This window comes from Mycteria americana, chromosome 4, assembly GCF_035582795.1.
Source record: "Mycteria americana isolate JAX WOST 10 ecotype Jacksonville Zoo and Gardens chromosome 4, USCA_MyAme_1.0, whole genome shotgun sequence".
Lineage (NCBI taxonomy): Eukaryota > Metazoa > Chordata > Aves > Ciconiiformes > Ciconiidae > Mycteria > Mycteria americana.
In genome coordinates, this window is record NC_134368.1 from 31,291,983 (window position 1) to 31,317,601 (window position 25,619).

General features: G+C 35.9%; 1 protein-coding gene across 6 annotated transcripts in view; it reads left to right on the top strand.

Moving 5' to 3' along the window:
- FIP1L1 (factor interacting with PAPOLA and CPSF1) overlaps positions 1–25,619 on the top strand; it is a 46,979-nt gene that overhangs the window by 7,904 nt on the left and 13,456 nt on the right. For 4 of the 6 annotated variants that reach the window (XM_075500067.1, XM_075500068.1, XM_075500070.1 and 1 more), the window contains exons 5-14: positions 1,426–1,487; positions 1,689–1,796; positions 2,981–3,111; positions 3,391–3,459; positions 5,776–5,885; positions 14,744–14,837; positions 15,908–16,061; positions 21,534–21,560; positions 22,133–22,187; positions 24,011–24,066. In XM_075500067.1, coding sequence (XP_075356182.1) covers positions 1,426–1,487; positions 1,689–1,796; positions 2,981–3,111; positions 3,391–3,459; positions 5,776–5,885; positions 14,744–14,837; positions 15,908–16,061; positions 21,534–21,560; positions 22,133–22,187; positions 24,011–24,066 — 866 coding nt within the window. The remainder of the gene's footprint in view (positions 1–1,425; positions 1,488–1,688; positions 1,797–2,980; positions 3,112–3,390; positions 3,460–5,775; positions 5,886–14,743; positions 14,838–15,907; positions 16,062–21,533; positions 21,561–22,132; positions 22,188–24,010; positions 24,067–25,619) is intronic. The other 2 variants (XM_075500069.1, XM_075500072.1) reach the window with 1 other exon arrangement.

The window sequence follows — 25,619 nt, forward strand, 5'->3', positions numbered from 1 at the left end:
CAGGTATGCAGGTAGGTCTGACTCATGTATATTATTCTGTTCTTAACTTTAGAATGCAGGTGATTTACTCATTTTTGAAACATAATATTTTTAAACATTCAGTATTTCATATCCTAAACTAACTTTGCAAATCAATGTAATATAAAAAATAGCAATTCTTTCAGTTCTTTATTTGTCTGCTTTTAATAACTTGTAGTATGCTTGTGGTGTAGGCAGTGACCTCAAATTTTGTGAGACTAAAGCAAAACTAGATTTATATTCTCAGTGGATTTGCTGATGCTCTTTCCATGAATACAGAAAACAGTGAGCAGATGATCCTAAATCTAATTAGAGTAGAAAGTTTTATGTAGAATTGGTTGTTTTCTGAAAAACCTTTTTTCTGGGCAAATTGGACAGAAAGTTCATGGGAGGGCAGTAGTCTAAAACAAACTCAACATTGCTGTTCATTTTAACTTCAGTATAAGAAGTTCCTTTTATAGGATTAAATGATTTTTCATGTAGTAGTCAACTGCTGTTTAAAAAAACCCATAAGATTTGTTTGACAAAGTCATGCACAGATACAGCATGGCAGAAGGTTAAATTTTTTTTGTGTCAGTTTTGCACTGTTGTAGCACTTGAATGAAATGTAAACCTGCATGGAAGTGGTACTGTAAACTATACACTGCCTTCTAATTATATGCTAATCTCATTATGTTTATGGGTTGATAACGCCTGTGAGGATAAGCTACATTGCATGCAAATGGTAGTGAAAGCTAGCTCTTAATGTTCCAAATGAACAATGCTGTAATTCCTAAGGTAGTCAAATGAGTTCAGTATCTAGGTTTCTGAGTGCATTTTTACGAAGAAAGCTCTCACATATTTTAGAAAGTGAAATGTTACATACTTTTCTGTTGGTCACAAGGACAGGTGATTGCTAGAAGTACATTGAAACAGACAGCCTTTCAATCGTTGTAGAGAAATGCTTGTATTTTCCACTTCTGTACAGATTAAATGGAATAATTATGAAAAGAGAAAAGGATCTGTCTAAACCCTTTTTTTTTTTATTTATTTTGTTTTTACTCTAATTCCCAGAGTATCATCTGTATCCCTAAATGAACTGCATTTTTCCTTTCTCTCTTCTTCTGGTTCTGTCCGTTCTTGTTTCTATCAAGGTCTTTATCCTTTCAACTCAGGAAGAGTGACTGGGACTTGCTTCACAACTGTTTATTAGTTGGAGAAGTTGCTACTGAGCATAGAAAGGTACACTCTCTTCCTCCTAGGCTGATCTCTTTACTTTTACAGTGTTACCAGCTTGGAAAGCTAGAGATTCAGGATCGCGATTGAGCCTAGGTCCAGTTTGTTTCTGGATCTAGCTACTCTTGTTTTGTGTTTTCTTCTGTTTTAAGAGTTTTCTCTGTCTAATTCAGCTTTGTTAATTTCTTTAAGTTATGGAGCGGCACCTGTGAATCTCAATATTAAGACAGGAGGACGAGCTTATGGATCTTCTGGTAAGAAAATTTACACAGTAATATTAGTAAAAATGCAAAAAAAAGTTTGATTGTTTTGGATGAAGGAAATAATTTTCACTTTCAAAATGTCTTGATAAATTTAAATCTGACTTTATATTTCTACTTTAAGAGTGTTACAACTGTTAAAACTCTATTTGGTAGAGACAGAAGGCTCTAACTTTCTAACTCTTTTCTTTACAGGTGCAAAAGTTAAAGGGGTGGATCTAGATGCACCAGGGAGTATTAATGGTGTGCCACTTCTGGAAGTAGATTTAGATTCTTTTGAAGATAAACCTTGGAGAAAGCCAGGTAATGCTCTGGTTTACATTAACTGATATGTAGGTATTCAGTAGGTTATTTTAATAATAATTCCTGTTTACTGCATGTAGATATTATCTACCCTATAGCTAGAAGATACTGTACAATATAACTTGGAAAAAGCAGCTAAGTTACTTGTTGCCTTTGTCCTGTGCCACAGAGTATGTGGGTGTGCCATGTTTCTTAGTATACATCCTGCACATATGTCAGCAAAAGGAGATGGTAGGACATGCCTTTTTTTTTTTTTTTTTTTTTTAAATACATGTGTATGCTGAACTCTCCTTGGAAATCTGTATTTCTGTGGAGATTACTGCCATTGCTCTGTGCCATAGGACAGAAGATAAAGCAGAACGGAAAATAGTTCTAGCAGGTTTGAGCATGAAGAATGGTGAAATGTAGCTGTTTGTACTTCTTTGTGTTCACACATAGATGTCCCTAAGCTTTGAAGAAGCAGCTGGTACCACATGAGTTTTCCATAAGTCTCCTGTGTGAATTGTCTGGTTGCCTCAAGTGATTTGGCTAGACTTGTCCAATACCACTGTTGGGTTTTGGTTTGGGGTTGGTTTTTTTTTTTCAGTCGCAGTAGATCTTGCTGCTGTGTATAGTTTTTTTTCTAGTGTTTGTATATTGCTTAGAAAATGCAAATAGTGTCTACAAAATCGAAAAAAGAAGCCTTTTGATAATATGGTGTTTGAACTGTTAGCTATTTGAAATATATTCTGTGCATTTGAGTTAAGTCTAGTCTCTCTTACAATAAAAATACTTCATGGCATCAAATGAAACTAGGAGTCAAAACTAAATGAGGAGTCAAATATGGAATAAGCAAAAAGGAGTGGTTCTTCACTGACCATACAGCAATCCTGTAGATCTTACATTATCCTATTGTAAAGATATGGGTGTTATAATATCCTATGATATTCTGTAAATATCTACTCTTGATCCCTAAGTCAGGATGCCAGGCAAGATACTCTTTCTGACTAAATTTTAATGTTTTCGTAGTCTTAGCCATGAATACTCTATATTTACTGATGTAAGACAGTATTGTACATTTCAGTATTATGTTTTTAGATCAATACCTAATCCGTTTTGATGTTATAAATAGAGGTGTATGTATGTTCAGTGAAGAAACGATGAACTTTGTAATGTCCTGAAAACCTATGCTTTTCTATTTAAAGGGGCTGATCTCTCTGATTATTTCAACTATGGGTTCAATGAAGATACCTGGAAAGCTTACTGTGAGAAACAAAAGAGAATACGAATGGGTCTTGAAATTTTACCAGTTACCTCAACCACAAATAAAATTACGGTAATTAGTACAACTTTTGTGGTATTGTACATGCTTTTTTCCCTGTAAAGCTGCTTGCGTGTCATAAGCTTGTTCTGCCCAGTTCAGTGCGTTTGTTACAGTTTGCACCTGACCCCCCACCCCGAGCCTAGAGTGTTCCTGTGTTGCTTCCCTGGCGATTTGTGTGGATAGTATGACAGACTAGCTACAGCTAGATTGCATCTGTACCGTTATTCAGATTGTGGCCCATCACTTAAGAGTTGTATGGTATCTTAATGGGCAATGTGTTATTTAACTTAGGCTGAAGACAATGCTATGGAACTAAGACCAAGTGCAGAGATTCTCGATGGCAGATACCATCTTTTTAAGGTGAATTTTAGTAAACTTTTGTTGGTTGCTCTCATTTTTGTTGAGTATTGCTTCCCATGCCACCACAGACTGATAGAAGAACAACTGAAGTGGACATAGCCATTATTTCAAACTGTCATCTTACATCAGTGACTTTCTCCGTATGTCACAAAATGCCAATTAAAAAGTGTTGCTTTGTTCGTCACCCTTCTGCAAGCATGTGAGTTAGTGGCCTGGTGAACTAACAAATTTCCCAGTGAAACTAATTTTTCTTTAGGTGATGGTTTATTTTTAGTTGTAGTGCATTTGTTTGTGCAGATTAAAGAATTTGTGCAGATGTGCTGGGGAAGCTTTTGTAGATTATGGCATGTTTATTTTTCCTGTGGCCTTGTAGCTCTTGACTGTGTTTTGTAACACTTATCCTTGGTAACTCTGAGATGTGAAAATCAATCTTCCATATTTTTCTGTTGTCCTTCTGGGGTTAGATGGCAATAAATAAGGTTATATATCATATTTTTCTGTTTGGAAATGCTGATTTTCAAAGAGCAGAAAAATCTGTATGACAGGATTTATCTTAAGGATTGAACATTTTTTTTCAACTTCTCGTTTTCTCATTTACTCTTTTGTTTGATACTAAAGTTGAAATTAAAATACAAAGGTTATTTATTTTGCTTATTTTCAATATACAGTCTTTTTTGTTCTTGAACTGTCATTAAACTGTCTTTGAACTATTTGTTGCTTTCTTCTGTATACTCCTGTGACAGAAGTGTCAATTGCAGACAGGTATTTTTGTTTCCCCTCATATGCTACGTGAGGGTATCCAGTCATTTTGACTTTATCTTGGCAAGAACAGATCAGAAGCTCCTTGGGGCTTTTTGCCTTCCTCCATTATCATTATAATAGTGTTATGGAATGGTGGAAATGGTGGGCAATGGGAGCTACGATTTCCAGCTGACTACACTCTCAAACTTCTCTAAAATGTTGTCCTGAAGGAAGAAGGATAAGTATTCCAAACCAAAGCTTCCCCTATTTCTACCTCAGTATTGACTCTCTGGGGGTCCAGTGATCAAACAGTACAGATAATAATTGTGTTGTAAGAGTCTGAAGTAAGAGTTTGTCATGTGTTTTACAAGTAGTTTACATATAATTATTAAATAATTTCATTAACTTCTTTTCCACTGTTCTGAAATACTAAGTCTCATGTAATTTACATGGTGTGTTTGGATTAATCTTCTGTAACTGGCAAGACTTTGTCTCCTACATTTTCCAGTTACTCATTAATTAATATAAGTCTTACAGGTTTTTCAGATAAATACTTAAACCAAACCTGTTCAGGTTTGTTTTTTTTTTTTTATTTCTGGATATGAAAGTTTAATTCAATTTTTAACGAATCATAACTATTTATGTGCATTTTTGTGGGTTTGGGAAAGAGGTGCCTGTGTTTAGAAGTGAGATTCTGCAAAAGCTTAGTAGTTTACTTGCCTACAAGAAGCTGTGAGATCACAGCCTATATGACGTTATACAATGAGTGAACTAGCAATGTAGAGTGATGTAGCTATGTGGTTGGTACAGTGGGAGTGTCTTTAAAAACTGAATCAGTACAGGTTTGTCTTTAATGCTAACCCATGTACGTTTTTCTTTTATGTATAATATGCTGCTGAAGTCAAACAATACTTGAAGTACTTGCACCAAAGATCTTGCATAACTTTAATAATGTGTCTCTGGAAGTTTGCAGTACTTCAGGAACAGCAGTATGTTTTTGAAGTATTCAGTCTGAACTAATGAAAAATCTTTTAAAGTTTGCATAACCCAGAGTATGAGGTGACTTCCTAGTATGACTCAGAAATTAAGCAGTTACAAGATCTCATGGTCAGTAAGGCAGATGAAGAATCCACTCAGTTTCTTGTCTCATGGTTTGTTGTTGGGTAGCAGATTTGGTAGATATCTCTGTCGTTAACGTTATGAAGATTTTTTTTTTTTAAATAAGTTTACTTCTTTTAAAAATTAAGATTTTATTTTGTTCATACAGGAAATTCTACAAGAAAATCAGTTTGGTCTGTTCATGTCCAAATCAAATGCTTGGAAAATGAATATTAAAACTGTCTAATCTTCTGTGATAATTTGTTCTCTGGCATATTGCTTGTTATATATATTAAACACAGTACTTAAGTAATACACCCTTGTAAAATACAGAATTTTACTAGCTGTGCAAAGGTGACAGTTTTAAAAAGATCCTATTAAAGTTGGACTTTCTTTTTGTATTGGCTATGTGCTATGTTGAGTGTTGGGGCTACTACACTTCTGAGGTTAAACTAATGATGAAACATTATTTTGAAGGTACAGCAGGGCAGAACTGGAAATTTGGAGAAAGAGTTGGCAGTGCAGTCGACCAAAGCTGATTTCACATCTCCTCCTGCCTTATTCAAATCAGGAATTCCAACAAACAGGTCAGTTAGACAGTTGTAACTCAAGACCAGAAAACTTTTTATACTGTTACCTCTATGTATTTGAAGTTCATGATTTTTGTAGGAAAAAAGGAAAATATGTTTCTGTAATAGGTAGAAATGAGGGGAAGAGTGATCTTAATCACTTTTAGGCTTCAATCACCATTATGCATGAATGCTGTGCTACTTTCTTGGCTGTTCAGGAAAGAGAAAGTAGAAGGAAAGGGGAGAAAAAACATCAGGACCAAATAACAAGACATCTATAAAAATCCAGGTGTTGATGTGTGACACCACGCTTTTTGTGTAGCATTAGATTGGCCAACAAAATGTTTCTAGCTAGTGTCTTTATGGGTAGTAGCTAACACACCTTTTTGGTTAAACAAGACGGAATCAGACAGCTGTGACTTCAGCAACTAGAAGGATTCCTGGAAGCCAGTCTCTTTCCTGCAAGGTAGCTTTAGCTTCTCTGTATTTGAATATTTTACTATACTTTCTTTGAAATGAGAGAAATTATTTCCTTACTAGGGTTTCTTCCCCTCGTTCTCCCAGCCCGTCTTTAATAAGTTGTGTCGTTTATATCTAAGCTACTGCTGTTTTATACCTGGCACTTGGCTTAGGATGAATCCATGCTTCTGCTTTACTTTAGTTCAAGTGATCCTGTTTAGGAGTTTTGGTTCTGTACAAATTAAAAGCCATTGTGTTATAAATGATGGTAAGAGAGGTAGAGCAGGTTGTACGCTTTCATAAACAGTTAAAGATTAGCATCTATGACTTTAGCGCTGCATCCATAAGTACCTTGACTAATTCAGAGGCACTTGTGTTCAATTATTCCATCCTTTAAGAGTCAGTTCAACACCCAAATGTATTTCTTTTGGGTGGAAAAAAAAATCTTACTTGATACTCTTGCCTGCATTTTTCTTTCATTCCTAGAATATTCCTCCTGGTAGCCTAAATTCTTCTCTGAGCTATCAGGTTATACTTTTTAGTAGATTTTAGTTCTTTTTTTTTTTTCCATTTTTCTTTGTCTAAGAAGTAGTAAAAGTCTTCCAACCTTTGTACCAACCCTGTAATTATGTTTTTTACTTTTGTTTTCTGAATTGCTTCTGATGTGTGATGTTCTTGTAAGAGTTCTCAAAATTGAATGTACTGTTCACAGGGTAAGGATTCCAAATCTGTATCTAGTCCAGGTTTTGTTACAGGATTTCAATTCTTTATGCATCTCATTGGTGGACAGAGAATCTCTAAAATACTTTAGAAAGTAGTTAATGACCAGGATATTAAAATGTAGTTAAGCTTAAAATTGTAGAAAATAATGCATTGCGTAAATTCTGTGACTCTGTGAAATTTGCATTTGTTTTGAGAAAGCTTAATACAATAAGGTCGTACATGTGCGTGGTGTAGGCTTCATAAGTAAAATCTTTGTTGTATGCTGTATGCTCTAGCTAGGATAAATCTATCTTACCGTAGATGTCTTTATACCATATTTTTGTGTGATACTTTTTTTTTCTTCTGCCTGAAGTTAGCAATCCCAAGTTTAAGTGGCCGTCTTTCTGATTTTTAAAGGTTTAAAGTTAGTATATTGGTTGTTAATCAGCGCTTTCCTGAGAAACTCAAGACATGTCTGTTTTCTCCAGGAACTAAGTTTACCTTAGCAAAGGTTGGGAAACCCATGTATCTTTAAGAATGAGAAGCCAGTAAGTGTAGTTGGTCTGTTGTGTAGATAAAGAGGAAACAAAATGGTACATTTCCAGTTGTATCACTTGTGCATTGCAGTGGTTAGAACAGGTTGTTCTATATACATTTACTGTGAATGCTGTAATTGTAAGTTGTTTCAATGGCAAAACTGACTTCTTTCCATATTTAATATCTGCTCCTTTGGATACATTTGCTTAAAATAAATTCTTGTCTAAAGAAAAAGGTATTTCTACCAAGTGGTCAGTAGAGATTTTGAGAGAAAATTGTATGCTCAGAAGTCTGAGAGTAGCTCACTGAATGAATAAGTCTTAACTGTATGGATTATATATACTTCTACTTGAATGACTTCTCCAGAACGCAGCTACTATTTTCTGTATATAAAAACCGGTATTACTAATTTCTTTATGATCAGGCAGTGTTTTATAGGATTGGACTTTGTTTTTTTGTTTTTTTGGGGTGTTTTTTTTCCCTTTAATTAAGGAGTTAATTTTAGGTAGGCAGAAATTTTTTGGCAATCCAGCTCTGATAATTTAAAATAATTGCCTTTATGCCATGAGGCATTTGCAGTAGCTTTGTTGTGAAATTGCTGGAAGCATTTCTCATGTAGCAGTAAAACTTCTCTCAGCTTCTAGCAGTAATTGATATATTTGGTGAAAGGGAGGGAAAAGGGATGCAGCTGGGTATAGCAGCATTGGTGCGGGGATTGGTAAGGAGCTGGGCATGAGGAGAAGAGGAACTCCAAGACCAGAAAAGAGAGAGGCACAAGAAAAGAAATTGCCTAGGCAATTTATCTCACCAGAAGCAGCACCTCTTCTCAGTCACAGACAAGCACTACATCCAGAAAAGCTATTTCAGGCATCAGAAAGTGGCAGGAACAATATAGGAGGGACAAATCACCCAAATTAAGGTAAAGGGAAGGGGGGAAATCAGGGCATGAGCCTAATTTAACATTTTAATTCCCCATTTACTAGTCAGGGTTGCAACATCGCTTCGTGGATGATTTTACACATAGATACTGCAGCACGTATTTCTCTTTAATGGGAAGTCTGAGGACAGGTAGTGGTTTTTGCTTTTTTTCATTTGTTTGTAAACAAATGTTAAAATAATTTTGCACCTACTGTTTTTACCTTTTTAGTTTGCGTATAGTAGATGTTTGCACATGGTTGCAGTTGAAATTCTCAAACAACAACAAAAAAATCTCTGAGGTCCAGCAAGAATGTTACTCATTACCAATATGGAGGTCGTAGTTTACAAAACAGAAATATAATTACTGCTCACCAGCAAATAAAAGTTACTACTTCACTAGAATTGCATCCTAAATGTTTAATTCAAAGAAAAATTCAGTGTTTGTTCATATAATGTGTCTGTGTGAGAAATTTTGCTTGAGTTTATAAACAATGACTGTCTTAATCATAGCTGAGCTATTAGTTGTTTAGAAATGAGACCTGAACCTGTTGTCTTGATTCTGTGATATTTAGGGCTGTTGAATAGCATAAAGTGTTGTGTAACCCTGAAGGAGGAGTTAGAACATAATGAAAATGGTTTGGTAAATGCACATCATATGTAAACAATATGGTGTAAAATAGAATGTTTGTTCTCTAGAGGTAGTTAATTAAGGATTCATTGTGTGCCTAGTCACAATTAAGGTAAAAACTGAAGGAATCTCTTTTGAGTGTAGTGCATTCTAGAACATGAAGAGGATTTGACATATTTCAAACCTGTCTTAACCAGCCAGGTCATAGAGATATCTTACTGGTTTTTAAACCAGTGCTTTTCCTTATGTCATTTTTCAAGGACTGTGAGGTAGTATTTCTTTAGTAGCAGAGAAATAAGCAGAAGTTCCATTTACAAGCTGGATGCAAAAACTGGTATTTTCTCATTCCAGTAATACCTAGAATAGCTCTCCATCACAAAACTTTGTTCTGTCAGAAGCTCTTAGTTTTTTAACCTCCATTTATGCTTTTTGGGTTATTACTAAAGAGTACATTACATTTAAATGAATTTTGCTTTCAGAGAAATTAGCCTGTTAATGTGATGGGCTATTTATCAGCTTTCTCTGTGCTTGGGCCTTTCTGTAAACAGAATTTTTACAGAAAATGGGTATATGATATGTCATTACTGTGGAAAAAAATACAGGTTTCTCTTGTTTCATGAACTAGGCTTGTGAGACTAAATGATGAAAACTCAGATATTATTTAGAAAAAATGTCTATTTTGTATATCAGTGATTTCTGTATTAAATTTGTTTGCTTCTTAATTATATCAATCAGTAGTAAGTGAGCTCAGCAAAGTTGGGGCTGTCCCTAATGGAGAAAGATAAAGCATAAAACACATAAGCAAGACAAGAAGGAACACAAGAACATATGAAATACAGTTTTTAAAGTATACTATAATTCTATATTTCTTGGACTAGACTGTAAGTCTAGTGAATAAATGTGGCATCCAGTAGTTAGACTGTTTCTGAATTCTGAAAGGTTGGGGGGAGGGTTCCAAAATCAGTTCATTATTTATATTACTTGTGGTGGTAATTTATATTACAATGATTTCTGAAGCTATGAATTTGGAAAATAATTGGTTTTGTCTTTTTTTTCTTCTTCTTTTTTCCCCCCTTTCTCTTTGCTCTGTAGAGCCTAAATAAACTCAGCTTGCCAAATGAGATTGAGATATCTTTCTGAATTAAATCTCCATGGAGGGTGGTTATTCATAGTGCAAATAGCTCATAAATAACCATTCTCTAATTAGAGTGAAATCACTCACTGAGTTGCTGGAATGTTCCTTTCAAGCTACACTTTGTATGAACTCTGCTGTGGGTTCATGTGCATCCCACACGCGTGGATTGCCTTTTTATGTTTGGCTGTATCCACTGGGAATGCATCTGTATCCCAGGTGCCCTGATCATGTAAGGGACAAACCAAGCCCTTTCTTTTCTTTGCATACAGCAGTGAGACAGAAACCTAGTAATGCCTGCTTAATATCTTATCACTAAGCTGGATAATGGCTGGGGAGTCTTTGAAATTTCCCCATGTGCCAACTTGCTATGACTTAATCAAGATCCAGGGCTTCAGATTTGCCCCTTTTAACCAAACTGCTGAACTCTTGAATTCTGGACACTTCAGGTGCCTCTCTTGCCTTTGTGAAGATTACATTTTTGACAGTGGTGTCATCTGCTGCTCCATTTGAAACTGAACATATGCTTTCTCGTGTTCAATTTCAAGCTCTTTTAGTGGAGTACTTAATGAAATCATTATTGCAGTCTTGGAAGCAGAGAATTTGTCAAGTTCAAGGTATGATGGCAAATTCCTGAACTCATCCATCATTACAAAAATTAAATCTCTTGGCAGCTGTTGGGAAGAACAATGGACATATCACTAGAAAACATTATTAAAAAAATAATTATAAAGCACCAGCTCAGTGAGAATGAGTGAGCATAGGTATGCTCTTCAGACTCCAGAAAAATTAAGTGAAAGTCCTGTTCATTTCAGTAAAGTTGATGTCTAGGAACCAAATGATGGTCTAGATTTGCTTCCTTTGATAATGCAGTCTGGTATTTGGGCTGCTTCCCAAGCCAAAATTGGTATTATTGTAGTATGGTTGATGCACATATTACTTTAATGCCCAGTACTCTTGCATTGGTGTCCATTGCTTATGTTTTCAATGCTGATTCCAAGAGTTGCTGGCAGCGTGCAAACAGTGTAAGAGAGGAAGAGTCTTAATTTGAAGTGTATCACTCTCAAGTGGAAGCCCTGTAAAACAGTGGAGCAAGCCAAGCAGGGGTCACCTGAGGAGGGACTTCTTGTTGCAGAAGAGAGTCATCTGTCATACACAAGGACTAAAGCTAGGTAAAATGAGTCTGCTAGGGTACGGTTTTAGATAATTAAGAGACAGTGCCAACAATGGATGAGAACCAGTGTCTTAGAACTCTGAAACCAAATGAGCTGTCAGAGTGAAGACTGAGACAAAGTTTTGTTGTTCTACAAAAATTCACTTGGGGTTTTTTTTTTTTAGTGAAACAGTTGGTTTAGCAATTGTTTTATAATGCCTATGTTTCCAATTTAGTTACTGAAAGCAAAATAGTAGTAATAATCCACAGTGCGGCAGTGCTGGAACACCATGCAAGACCACCAGGGAGGATTAGGAAAGCAGGTGTTGATTATTTCAGGATTTAGGCTGAAACAATCTGACTTGTAGGATGGGATGTTAGAAGATCAGAGAATTTCTTAATCTTGTGTTATCCTTGGAGAGGCTGCTGTATAGCATATACTGTTTTAGTTTGCAGATGTGTTCTCAGACTCTTGTACCACTGGACTTTTTTTTTTCCTCCAGACTGTTGTGGTTAATGAGCTTGCTTTAAAATCCAGGAGGAAGCTCTAAACCCAGATACTGAAAAGCTCAGAGGATGGGCATTTGCATCGTCCTTAGCATGCAGTCTGTCAAGGAACTTTAGATTATCTCTGGGAGATCTAATTGATCCTTCATGCTCTAGTGTCTGCTGTGTCTTTCAGCTGCATTGGAATCTAGGTATTTGAGCAATTGGGGTCAGAGCTATCAGTCTGGCAGAACTTGGAGCCTGTAATCCCAGCTTCCAGCTGTTCTCCCTGCTATTTATATTAATGTGGCTTGTAGTCCACAAAAAATACAAGAACTTGTCTTCTGAAACTAGAAGTATTTTTTTTTATTTCTATGGATATCTTTTCTGACATTTCCTGGAAGTTTTTTCCCAGTCTTTCTTTTACTTTGTTATGTATCATGCTATTGGTAAATATTGTCAGTTTTCTCTACTATGGTTTCCCTTATAGGTGTGATTTGTTTCTCTCATCCATTAGCAATGTAATTTTGTACCTCATTTTCTAATGGAGTTGACCTAAGTGAATCTTGCTTTTTAACCTCTTTTAGAAATTAACCGTGGGCTGCAAAGCAGTGGGTAGGTTTTGTTCTATCTGCATAAGAATAATAGAGTTATAAGTTCTCTATAAAGCTAGGTTTCTGGGTTTCGCTTGTTTTGGGGCTGCAAACAGCAAAGTTCACTATACTTTAGATTCTTCTTCTCTTCAAAATACTGCTTCCCCATTGTCACAGATACCACGTTTCAGTTTTAGTAAAAGACATTCAGATCCTTGTCCATATTATTTTCTGGTCTGGTGCCTGGAGTCCTTTACTGTCAGTATATTCCCATGTGGTTGATTTATTTAAGATTTGAGAGATTGATTATGCTTTAAATATTAGTGTTTGTATGCAATGGAATGCGATCATGTGTTTACCCTCAGCACAGCATTTTTCATCTGCTTTGAAAAGTTAAAAATAAAAAGTTGCAGTTGACAGCTGTGTGTCCACAATATCAGATAGTTTTGGGGGCTTAAAGATACCTCTCTTAACAGGCTATGTGAATATGTACATGGGAGTTAAGAATTTTATGGTAGGAACAACTTAAGTCTGACAGGTGTAAGCTTAATAGATTGACTCATTTGGAAACTGAAGTGAGATACATTTGCATTTAAAATTCACACATTGACTCCAGTGTGGACTGGAATAACTTGTTCGTAGTGAACGGAAATCACTGCAAATCACTGAAAATTTAAATCATAGATTGCGCTTTTCTAAATAAGATGCAATTCTTCAAATTAATCATTAATAATCATACCCATTGAGAAAGAGATCTTGGAATTATTGTTGCTGCTTCCTGAAATGTTAGTTCAATTTCCAGTGTTAGCCAAAATAAGAAAATGGAATGGTAGTCATCATTAGCAGTGGGGAACAAACAGGGAAAAGTCATTGTGATAGTACATAAAGCCATGATGCATTGAGAGCTGAGTATTGTCTGTGGTTCTGTTTATGTCAGACAAGAAAAGATATAGTAGAGGTAGGAAGGGTCCACAAAAAGATGAAATAAATAATGAAAGTTATAGAGTCACTTCTATATGAGGAGATATGTGGACTAGTTCAGCTTGGGAAAGAGACAACTGAGAAGAGATAGAACAGAAGTACCATGAATACTACACTGCCAGAGAACAGGGATTTTTTTTTTTTTTTTTTTAAACACAAGGACTGTAGGGCACCAAACACAATTGTCAGTCAAAAAAATAGCTGAAAGATCTCATCACTGGAGATCAAAAGTAAAAGTGTCTTCAAAAGAGATAGTGCAAATGCAAGTTAATCAGGGGCTATTAAACACAGTTGCATGGGAAGTCCTTAAATTTTTGATTGGCAGAAACTGAGAGGGAAAGAATGTGTATATGCATGTAACTTTTCTTGTCTTCTTTCTCTAAAAATCCATTACAACTACTTCTAAGGTATGTGTTCTTATTTACATTGTTTGTTGTTGCCTGATTGCGTTGTAAGGGAGACTGAGGGGGGTCTTGTTCTGCTCTGTTGCCGGTTTCTTTAAAGGTGAAAATAGTGCTTAGCTGTGCAGATGTTTTAGAGGCATTTGAGAGAGAGACATTTTACATTTGGAAAACTGAGGAACAGAAGTATGAACGGCTGGTCTAAGGTTCCTTTGAGCTTCATGCAAGGTTTAATTTAAGAGTCAGTGTCTACTAGTTTCATGTACTTTCTGTTTGATATTAAGACTGTGTATTCCAAGATAAGAGAGATGGCGGATGATTTTGTTCGATGTGTGCTGCAATATCGATAGCATGCGTGGTAGGGTTGGCTTATGTTTATTTCTGCCTCCTAACTTCCCTTTGTTTGATCTTCCATGGAATCCTCCAGTATGGTTGCTTGCAGCTTAGAAATTATTTCTAATTACTAGGTTATAACTATTTTACTTTAGATTTTTGTAGAAGTTCTGTTGAATATATTTTTTTCGTACTGAGGTTTTTTGTGATCTCACTGTATTGTCGTGTGTGTGTGTGTGTGTCCCCTTTCTTTTATCGGTAACAGAAGTGTAGATTTATTATCTTGTAGGGGATGGAACGAGAATGTGGAGAGTCAGCCTTTGTCCTACAGGAGTCTTTATTGCTGCATTGTTTAGTTCTACACACTTGCATAGTTCAGCAAATTTATCACATTTAATGTTCTTCAGAAACGGTCTCTTATGTTTTATACAGGAGAAGGAACTTCTGGGATTTAGAATGAGAGAAGTCCATAAGACTTTCTTCTCTCTCTTCTGTTTTCTTTTTTTTTCTTTTCTAATTCTGCTTGTTGATTCTGTTTTTTCCTGTGTTGCAGGCGAATATCTGGTACAATAGATGTGATTGGACAAACCATCACTATCAGCCGGGTGGAAGGACGACGGCGTGCTAATGAAAACAGCAACATACAGGTTTTATACTGCAGATTTGCACACTATCTTTGACTAAAAGACATTTTTGCTTTTCCCGTAGCTTCTGATTAAAATGTTGCAGTGTGTATGAATGAGTAATACAGAAGTAGCTTTAAGTTCAGGAAGAAAGTTATGGCAGTTAATTGAAATATATTAAGATGAAATATTTGGTATATTTCAAAAGATAAATGTTTGGTTTCCTTTGGTACTGAAAGGAAATGAGCAATATTGCAGACTTACAATCCAGGAGACAGCATTGGCTTTGCTAGATCTGCACGGTATAGCATTTTGTTTACTAAGTGACAAAGATAAATATTGAAACTGACTGTCCATTTCTCCCCTATTCCTGCCAGACCCTAATGCTGGAAGTGAAAGCCTCTTCGTACGCAGTTTGAGAAATGCAGTCTTTTAAAAATAACTTGTGAAGGAATAAATAGTTGATAGTACTTTTTTTAAATTATATTGTATTATTTTACCATAAATTGTAAGATTAGTCTTTATGATTTCAGTCTTTATGGGCTTGGATTATCTTAAGAAAACAACTAAGTGCATTAAGATTGAATACACTTTTTCTCTCCTGACTTACCTGTGGAGAAGAATCAAGGTTGCTTGGTGCCCTGGCTACATTTCCATGCCAATTTAGGTGCAGGTTAAACAATGAAAATAAGAATGGATTGTAGTGCTTATATTGTAAATGCTGCCATGTGTTTTTCAGCTGATCTCACAGTGTTTAAGTAATTTAAAGTCTTGGGTTTTTTCATGCTTTTCATATAGATTTTAAAAATATTTTCCTTTATATGTAAATTTAAGATGGTATTTTGGGCCATATTCAGATGGCTTATATTCCCTCTCAGATCTTACATTTGTTGTTCCCTATTGGCTGCTCTTAGACCCTCAGAGGTACTTGGCAAGTATGGGACACCGAACATAGGGATGCAGATAGAGCTTAAACCATCTGAATATGGCTCTTTAGGCACGTAAGGAATACTTTCCTGTTGTAGTAACTGGAGAGGAAACCTATCTTTACCCTTTTGACATAGCAATTGTAACTATAGTTTGATATTTTACAGGTTCTTTCAGAACGATCTAATCCTGAAGTAGACAATTTTACCAAGCCACCTCCATTTTTCCCTCCAGGAGCTCCACCTACCCACCTTCCACCACCTCCTTTCCTCCCACCCCTTCCAACTGTCAGTACTGCTCCACCTCTGATTCCCCCACCAGGTAAATATCCTGCACTACATAGGATGTGAAAAATGAGAGATGCATTATCATCAAATGCTTGATGATACTGAATTAAAGACAGCTCATTCCATGCACGTTTGGCTGTATGTGCAGAATTTCATAAGTTTATGTTCTACTCTTTTCTTAAATATATCTGCAAGATACAAACAGGAACTTTTATCTTTACTTTCTCAGTAAGTATAATCCCAAGTAGTAAATAATTACCTAAAGACTAAATGTTGGATCATGTTTCCTTGAAAATGTTTGAAATGGGAAGCTGTTTTCTGTAATTCAGCTACTGTTAATACTATTGAGAGGTACATGTTAACGAATCTTTCTACAAACTTTTGAACTAAAAGTATGGCATACCATGAATTTGTGTCAGAAGTTGGATTCTCTGGTGTCTAAGGTCAAAGCAACAACAGAAGCTTTAATTCCCCTTTCCCCTCACAGTATGTATGAATTCCCGAAAGTCTGATAAGAATTGCATTTGTGCCGTATCCTTTCTTTCAGAGGTCTTATTAGCACCTGATATTTTTATCCAGCATCCTATGTCTGTGAATCTTAGAGGAATCAAAGGTCTTTGAGAACTCTTCTCATTGTTAAATCTGGTTTGAAGTTTACTGATATTTACTGAACATTTACTGAAACTTGATATTTATGGAAATTTACTGGGGGGAGTGTTATGGGCATTTGCACAGATAGTGCAGTTACCTGAGTGTTGGCATTTTAAGGAATTAAGTTCAAAAGGACTTAGCAAGGAACTAAGAAGAATAGTCAGTGAGAAATGAAAATAGATGGAGAAACTTTGGGGACTATTCGAGTAGGAAAGTGAAGGATTTGTTTATAGAAGAGACTGATTTAAGGTGCAGCCCCTTTCCTTATTTTCTCCTTTTGTTCCTTGCATTCTTTTGCTTGACTTGTTCTGAAATCAAGCTGAGCAGTTTCTTTGCTATTCTGTTCACATAGGGAATCTTTTAAAAGTTTCTCTGCTAAGACTCTTACGTATAAGCAAGGAATTAACTTTATTATTTCTATGCAACAACTTTGTGTGGGGCTTTATAGGGTTTAAATCCTCGTAGCAGAGGTGGCTTTCTTCAATTGCTGCTGCTGATTTTAAAACTATTAACTACTGCTGCCTGGCAAGCTCTGGCTTTCATCAGTGATTGTCATACACAAAATGGTGCAACCTAGAAAACAGAAGAGAAGAGATTTAAAGATGAAATAATTCTGCCATTTTCCAAGTTTTTGTGCATAAATATAAAAAATGGGGTGTCTGAAGAGACTATACTACTGCTCTGGCAATTTTGTGATGTTTCCTTACTGTAGGGGGGACAGAAAGCAGAGGAACGTGACACTAATGCTGACTGCAGTATTAAGCTGCATTAAAACCTTTCTGATAAAATAATATAGGTAATGGATTGCAAGTTTTTAGAAAGTAATTATTTTAATTGTAATTATGGTACAGAAAAGGTGATCTAAGCTGTATATTATTAAAAGCATGAGAGGAACCCACACACACCCCAAATGCACTTGGTGCATGGATGTCATACAGGTATACTGGACTGTTCTTATGAAACCCCTCACCTGTTGAGCTTTTAAAGGTGAAAGAAATCCACATGTGTTACAGATTTAGCAATCAGGTTTGGCTTTAGTCTTGTGGTTTACAGACAGGTTTATGACATACACTTGTTGAGAAGGTCTCCTTCAACATCCTTCCGTGCTTCGAGTAGATTCGAAAATAACGATTAAGAGCTGTGGATTTGGTTTCTTCAGGCCTGTGTTTTAATTGTGCTGTTGCCAGCTCTTTATCTTCAAAGCTGTTCCTAAAATAGAATCTTCCATCCCTCCTAGGTTCAGTGGAGGAGGAGGAAAAAAACTACTCTTACCCAATATTAAACCGGGACTACTTGCCAGAAAATTTAAGTATTCCAAATATAAAACATCCTCCAAAAGCCCCTTTGAAAAAGGATCTTGCTTTGAAGTTAGATCTCTTGTTCTGAATTCATTCACTCTTGCGATTCAAATCTTTTTCGAGGAACGAGTCCTGGAACGATTCAAAGGGCCAAAGCAGAAAATTCTCAAATACTCCAAGGAGATCAGTGGCTGTGGCAAAAAATGTGTTGCTTTTTGTTTGCTTGGTTTATTGCTATGTTGGAGTAATTTAAATCTAAAGAAGAATGTGGATGCTTCTGTTTAACAGGCTTTAAAAGTTGGTTTATGTGTTTTGGTTTAAGAGTGTAGTTAAAATGTGACATGTATTTGTGATATTAAAAAAAAAAAAAAATTACTCTGAAGTACCGAACTTCTGTTGCACAACTTTGGGAAGTTTGACTGCCTAGGCTTACACCAGGGCTTAGCAAGTAACTGTACATCTGTTCAGCCCCAGCAATCTAAGTGTGTACTTTTTATGTTGTGGTAAAGGAGAGAGAATTTGACTTAGTTTAGCCTGTGGCAAAAGAAGTTTTTACACAAAGTTGAGTTATATTACATTGCTGTGGGCTATTACACAGTTCAGCTCATTTGCAGTATGTTGTTAAGCTGTGGCAGCATTACCATGTTTGATTCCTTACTCCGCAAGCGGAGCACGTGTGGCATTGCTTTCCTTTAGTAAAACCTACTTGGTTTTCTGAAAATATTTACCAGCCTTGAGTTGGTAGGATGGTGTATGATGCCCTGAAGGCAATTTTGAGCACATTAGGTAAAATGCTGCACTAATGCCATTTGGATTGCTTTTGACACATGAGTCTTGAATATTTGGGTTTAGGCCAGGTGTATCTTTGTGGCAGGACAATGCATTGTAGGGACGTGACACGACCTACGCTAAGTCACCTTCTTGCACTGGTACTCAAGTTTAGTCCCTATATTGCAAGGAACGACTCAGTATTTCAGAGTCTTTTTTCTTTCTCAGAAGAAGTAATTGGCTGATGCCACTTAAAGTGTATTTTCATATGCTGCGTTAGTAGAAGGTGAAGGAGTGAAGAGTTAAGAGATTCTTAATTTTCCATTAACTGAAGTTTATGATTTTTTTGTTTCTTGTTTTGTGTCACGTTCGTGTGTTAGTGAAGAAGGTGAGGAAAAAAAACCTGTTCAGATTGTTTTAGTGATACTTGCTAACTTGGAATGTAGAAGAATGTTTCTTCCATTACGATACCGTCAAGTAAACTAGCTTCTGTCTTAAAATGATATAATCATTAATCATGACTTTTTAAATGTTCTTAAAGGTTGTTGAGGAAAAAAGGCCTATGGGTTTTTTTTAGTATAATACCCTGCATTAACCAATTCATTAAAATTCTCCAGAGACCAAATGTCCAAATATTAGTGGTATTCAGTCTGTCTTAATTTTGTTTGAATGGCGCTCAAGTGAAATTTTTCATTTGACTTTTAATCTTGTGATGAGACTTTTATTTGTATTTCTGCACAAGATAAAATTCTGAGGAATCTATTAATTGCTTAATCAGAATTTCTTTCTTTTTGTAAAGAGTATTAGCTGATGGCTTTCCAAGCAGTTCTGTGCATAGTGCTGAGAGCCATGTACAGTGCTAACAATCTACTGGTTTTAGTGCAGCAATTGAAATTTTTTTAAGCATAAGCTAATAAATTAATCAATTTGAGAGAAAGTCTGATGTTTTTCTAGCTTATGTTCTCAACATTGCTGTTAAGAGGTACTTTTTATATATTTTTACATATATATATTTTTTCTATGTTGTAGGCTCATGAAGAATCTGTTAAGATGGGCAATTAACCAAAAAAGATGAATAGGAAATACTTCACCTATGCAACAGTTTGAGTTCCCAGTCTTCCTTTTCTTTCAGAAATTTTCATTAGGAGTGTTTGATCTTTTAAATGTTACACTGTCAAACTTTTTATGGTGTGATTTCCGGTGTTCTTAACACCAGTAGTGCTCATTGGAAATCTTGTGTGCTGGTGAAGAGAAAATGGCTCATGCAGTTTAGAAATTTGGCTTTTGGGGTTCACTGGCTCCTGATTTACTTTTTGGCTGAGAGATTAGGTTTTAAATGTTCAGGATTGGACAGCAACCTCAATTTTGTTTCACAATTTGTTTAATCCTGTAGGATTAATGCTGGTAAGAATTCATGTCAGTGAAATCACCAGCAATTAGTGAACGTTGATATTGATTACTCTTCCTCAGCTTGCATATTCCTTCATTCTGTCCTTCTGCCAAGGCAATTTGGGAGCAGTTGGCATTTCTAGACATTATAATATGTAGATGTAGTTAAATGTTGCTGCGATACAATAGTCTTTTAGTTCTAATGTTGAACTACTGATATATGTATATACAAAATTAATCATGCAGTGGCCAGTACATCTCAGATATTGTCTGAATTATGAAGTCTGGAACTTGAATGAGATGGGTTTTAATTTAAGTGGGTCTGGCTGCTGTTCTGTCTGGATGTTCATGCAGTTACGGCAAAACTGATGAAAGCCCTTGGCAAAGTTTTCTGTTCTCTCCTCCCCAAAGTCTTGCAGTGAGTTGTCAGATTGAAAGTACTTATTTTTTAATGGAAGTAGAGTTGCTCATAACTGAAAGAGCTTTATGCCTGGTAAAGTAGTCTATTTTCTGATGATACTGTTTTAGCCCAGTTTATTATTTTCATGTAACAGTGTTTTGTGTGCTCGATTGAGGTAAAGCTAGTTCTTTGCAAAGTATGAGAAGATAATGTCCTTTAAAGTGTATGAATGATTTTTACCTTGTAATCATTCCTTTCATAATCAAATAAGATACGTTTATATGTTGAGGCAGTATATTTTGTTAGGTCAGCTGATTTAGTTGGGAACAATCTATCAGCTTTTAGTTATAACAGCTAAGCTAGGTCTGAAAACTAGAAAAATTAGAACAGTTTTTGAATGTGTTTGTATTAAAGGATGCTCCTTTCTCAGATATTTACGAGAAGATAGACTACGGAACAATTTTTTTTTTTTTTTTTTTCCCTCCAAGTAGCAATTGAATGATTAATTGCAGTGTGGCATAGCATTGACTGAAAAGTCTGTGGTGCTTACTGTTGCTAGAATATTTTGTCCATGTGGACCTACTGTTTCCTATACTAAGCTATTAAAGGTCAGAGGCCAATTGCATTTCCTTTCATCCCGTCATGGAATATAAAATAAAGCAAATGTATTCTATGGGATGTTACTTTCCTTCTGGATACTAAATATTTTAGGGTTATGGATTTAATTCTGATCTTGAGACCCACAGTCATTCTTCCTTATTTTTGTCTCTAATTAAGTAACATCCTGAAGAATAGGAATTTAAGTAAAAGCCGGATTTCACAAGGCTTGCATAAAATCTTTACAATTGGTATTAATGTGAGATCTTAATCTGAGGACACAGAAAATAAGTTACCATTCTTCTTGATCATGTATGTGGTGATAGCTCAATCTGATTTTCGATCTACGGATGATAAACATAAACTATTACTATAACTGATATATTATTTGTTGTCTTTTTAGGTATACCAATAACAGTGCCACCACCAGGTAAACTTGCTTAGAATTTTTTTCCACGTTTGGTTAAGAAATGGGAACTTAACTGATGTGCAACTTATCAGCTTCCTTTTAGTTACATAGACAAAAGTTCATAAATACAAAACTATATGTATAGGTGTAGGCTCAGTTATTTTGATGCCAGGCAGAAAAGAAAAATGTATGAAAATGCTGTTGACTAGTGGACCTAATCAGCCAGTTTTAGATGTGTGCTTCCTTCTTTTCTTTCCATTCTTTTTTTTCAGCTATGCATTGTTGTTTATTAAGTATTGTTAGCTACTCAGAAATTTTCCTATGCTTCTAAATTATTGTATTTTTAAGAATGATAAGGTATTTGATTTGAAGCACTGATAATATATGTTTAATACTCTGTTAAGCTGGAAAGTAGTTCTCAGTCTTACAAAATAAAACCCGTGTACACAGTGAGAAACAATTTTTGCATTGTACTCTGTGGAATTTGTTTGCCATTGTATGCTTAGCCTAGTTCTTTTATGTGTTTATGGTTTGGTTTTTGGTTTTTGTTTTTTTTTCTCCCCCCCCCCCCCTCACCTAATTTATTATTACAGGCTTTCCACCACCACCTGGCGGTCCTCCACCTTCCCTCATACCCACAATAGAAAGGTGATTATCTGTTTGAAATCTTATAAAGCAATATATCAGTATTCTGTAACAGAAATAAATTAGTAAGGACTCTCACGCTACCCAGTGTTTTATGGATTTTGTCTGGGAGTGGGGAGACAGTTTCAGATTTTTACAGTATTTTTACAGAAATGTTACTAGTCTCACCTGTCTGACACTTAATATTCTTTTGAGTAGGTTACTTGACTACTTAGTAGTGTAGTTGAGTTATGACACTGTATCAATGCCAAGACTTAAGAACAAAGTTAAGGTAATGATTGTTAAAGTATTCTTTAGTAGTCTGAAGGCTTATTTAAGTGAACCGTATACTTGTCAGCTACTGTATCCTTTTCTATAAACACAAACAAACAATTTGGCCATAGATTCAAGCCTTCATAAGCTATAGTAAATGCCAGAGTTCCACAGAATCCAAATTTGTATTTCTGCTGTGTTTGTTCTTAAGTCTTCAGCTTTAATAGGCCTAACAGTGTTTTTTCAATAACTTTTTAATATACATGTATACATATATATACCTGTACATATATATATATATTTTTTTTATATATATATATATATATATATGTATGTAAAAGGAAGAAAAATAAGTTGGCCAGCGCAGTCCTTGAAAAGAATTTATATGTTGCTAGAGACCAAAACCAGGTCATATACAAAGCTCACTTAAGAAGATGGTGCGAGCATCTTGCCAGTCCTTTGGATTTCACTGAAGGAAGGTGCACACATCTGTTCCTTTGAAACTGAAAATTCTGTTAACGTATATGCTACAGGATGATGATGGTAAATCTCTGAGAAAATCCTCATCTGATTTAATTCAGAAAAAAACCCTAACTGGATGCATTTGATGTGCATGAAAGTAAATTTATTATTTCATACTGGCAGTTGCTGTGAGTGACTGCTGCTTCTGACTGTTAAGCAGCAGTCATTGCATTTACTTGTAGTGAATATTTATATAGTTTCTGAAATACGATGTGAAAAAATCAATTTATTGTGGAACCTAGGAACTAAACCTCATACTTTTAAATGTTAAGATGTTGCATTGGCCTTTCATTATCATTGGTTTTGTTTTGTTTTTAAACTAAACTAACCCAAAAATTATTTCTTAATGTTAAAATGCCTTCAAGAACAGAAATAACACTTAGGTTAAATACTGCAAAGATAATTTATTCAAGTTATGTAGGAAGTGCTAAAAGTCATGAATGAATTATATATGTATGAATTATGTCCTGTGCACATATTATCCTTTTTAACCTTTCTGGTTTTTACCTGCTTGAGTTGGCTACCGCTGAAAGAAGTCAGCCGAGAAAATGTGTAGCTAATTTAGTAGTTTATTTATAGAACTACACATTTGAAGTCCACCTGTTCTTAGATATGCTCACATACCTACTTTTTAACAGAAAGAATGAGAATGGCTTCATTCATGAATGGAACACTTTCAAGCAACTGGAGATTAAGCTCAGTATGTTGCAGAAACATCTTATGATGCTAGAAACATTTGAAATAGAAAATTCATTAAAAATACAAAAGAACAGCTTTGATGATATGGATATTTTTGGTTTAAATTTTAAGAAGAGAGAATGCTAATTTCAACTCCTGTACTAAAACATGAAATATACATGTTTGTGTTGATAGACAGCTTCCTTAATTAGTAATGCTCAAAATGGAGGACTTAAATCCATTTATAACAAACATTTTGTTTTAGTCTGTATGGTGGTAAGAATTCAGGGGAATAATATTAAAAGAATATATTTATTGATGGAGGTAGCTTTGATGGTAAAACTGGATTTTTACATGTGTTTTCTTTTCAACAGTGGACATTCTTCTGGCTATGATGGCCGTTCTGTTCGTGCATTTTCATATGGCAGTGGTGAGTAAGCTTGCTGGCTTTGAAAATTTTGACTCGTGCTATGTCAAGTTGTTTGATATACTTATCAGGATTTTAGCTAAGAGACTAAAAAGGTCCTTTTGGTAATTCGTTGTGACAGCTCATTGCCTACCATTGTAAACAGATACATGCTGTTACAAATTTAACAGCTGTTGGTAAATACTATTGTTTTGCTTACTTATTTGTATGCTAGATATCTTTCCATGCTGCTTTTGCAGAGCTGTGATTTTGAAAAATAATACACCATAATATGGACCACAAGTCAGGGAGAATTTTCCAAGAACTGGTAGGATTTAGAAACAGGAGAACAAGTACTGTCGAGATATAATTAGAATTTTAACCAGCAAGACCAATCATTGAGAAATCCTGAGTGATGTGCCTCTCCTTTGAAAAACTGTTTGTCTAAGATACTGTAATCTTCAGCTAGCCTGTTGCAAAGTCAGTCTTTCTCCTTTTTTGGTTAATGTTATGGAAAAAATCTGAAGCTGAAAAACATCACTTTCTGGTTTTATAGTAAGAGTGAACCAAAATAGAAGTTTCATTATGTGCAATCAAATGGACATCCACAGAACCTGCAGTGAGTTTACTGTTACCTAGCACAGCTCTGCTTCTTGAGCCAAAAGAGTGATAGCTACTAAGATGTCAGCTTCTTCTTGACCTAGCCCAAATTGAGAAGATAAAATAAACATAGAATCACAGGATGGTTTGGGTTGGAAGGGACTGTCAAAGATCATCTAATCCAACCCCTCCCTGCCATGGCAGGGACATCTTTCACTAGACCAGGTTGCTCAAAGTCCCATCTAACCTGACCTTGAACGCTTCCAGCGATGGGGCAACCTGTTCCAATGTCTCACCACCCTCATCATAAAGAATTTCTTCGTTATGTCTAATCTAAACCTACCTTTTTTCAGTTTAAAACCATTACCCCATGTCCTGTCACTACAGGCCCTGGTAAAAAGTCTCTCCATCTTTCTTATAAGCCCTCTTCAAGTATTGAAAGGCTGCAATAAGGTCTCCCTAGAGCCTTCTCTTCTCCAGGCTGAACAACCTAGGAGAGATGTTCCAGCTCTCTGATGATTTTTCGTGGTCCTCCTCTGGACCTGCTCTAACGTGTCTTTCTTGTACTCGGGGCCCAAGAGCTGGATGCAGTAATCCAGGTGGGGTCTCACGAGAGCACACAGAGGGAGAATCACCTTCCTCAACCTGCTGGCCATGCTGCTGCTTTTTATGCAGCCCAGGTTACGATTGCTTTTCTGGGCTGCAAACTCACATTGCTGGCTCATATTTAATTTTTCATCCACCAGTATCCCCAAGTCCTCCTCTGCAGGGATGCTCTCAATCAATTCATCACCCAGTCTGTACTGATATTGAGGGTTGCCCCGACCCAGGAGCAGGACCTTGCATGTTGCTAGTCTCTGCCTCTGCCTTTGGTGCATCTGCCATCCAGCCCCATGCCTGGTGCCTTTTCTTCCAGCTGACTTTTTCTGTCTCCTTGCTCTTTGTTCCTTTGGACCCTTACTGCTGGGAGGAGAAAT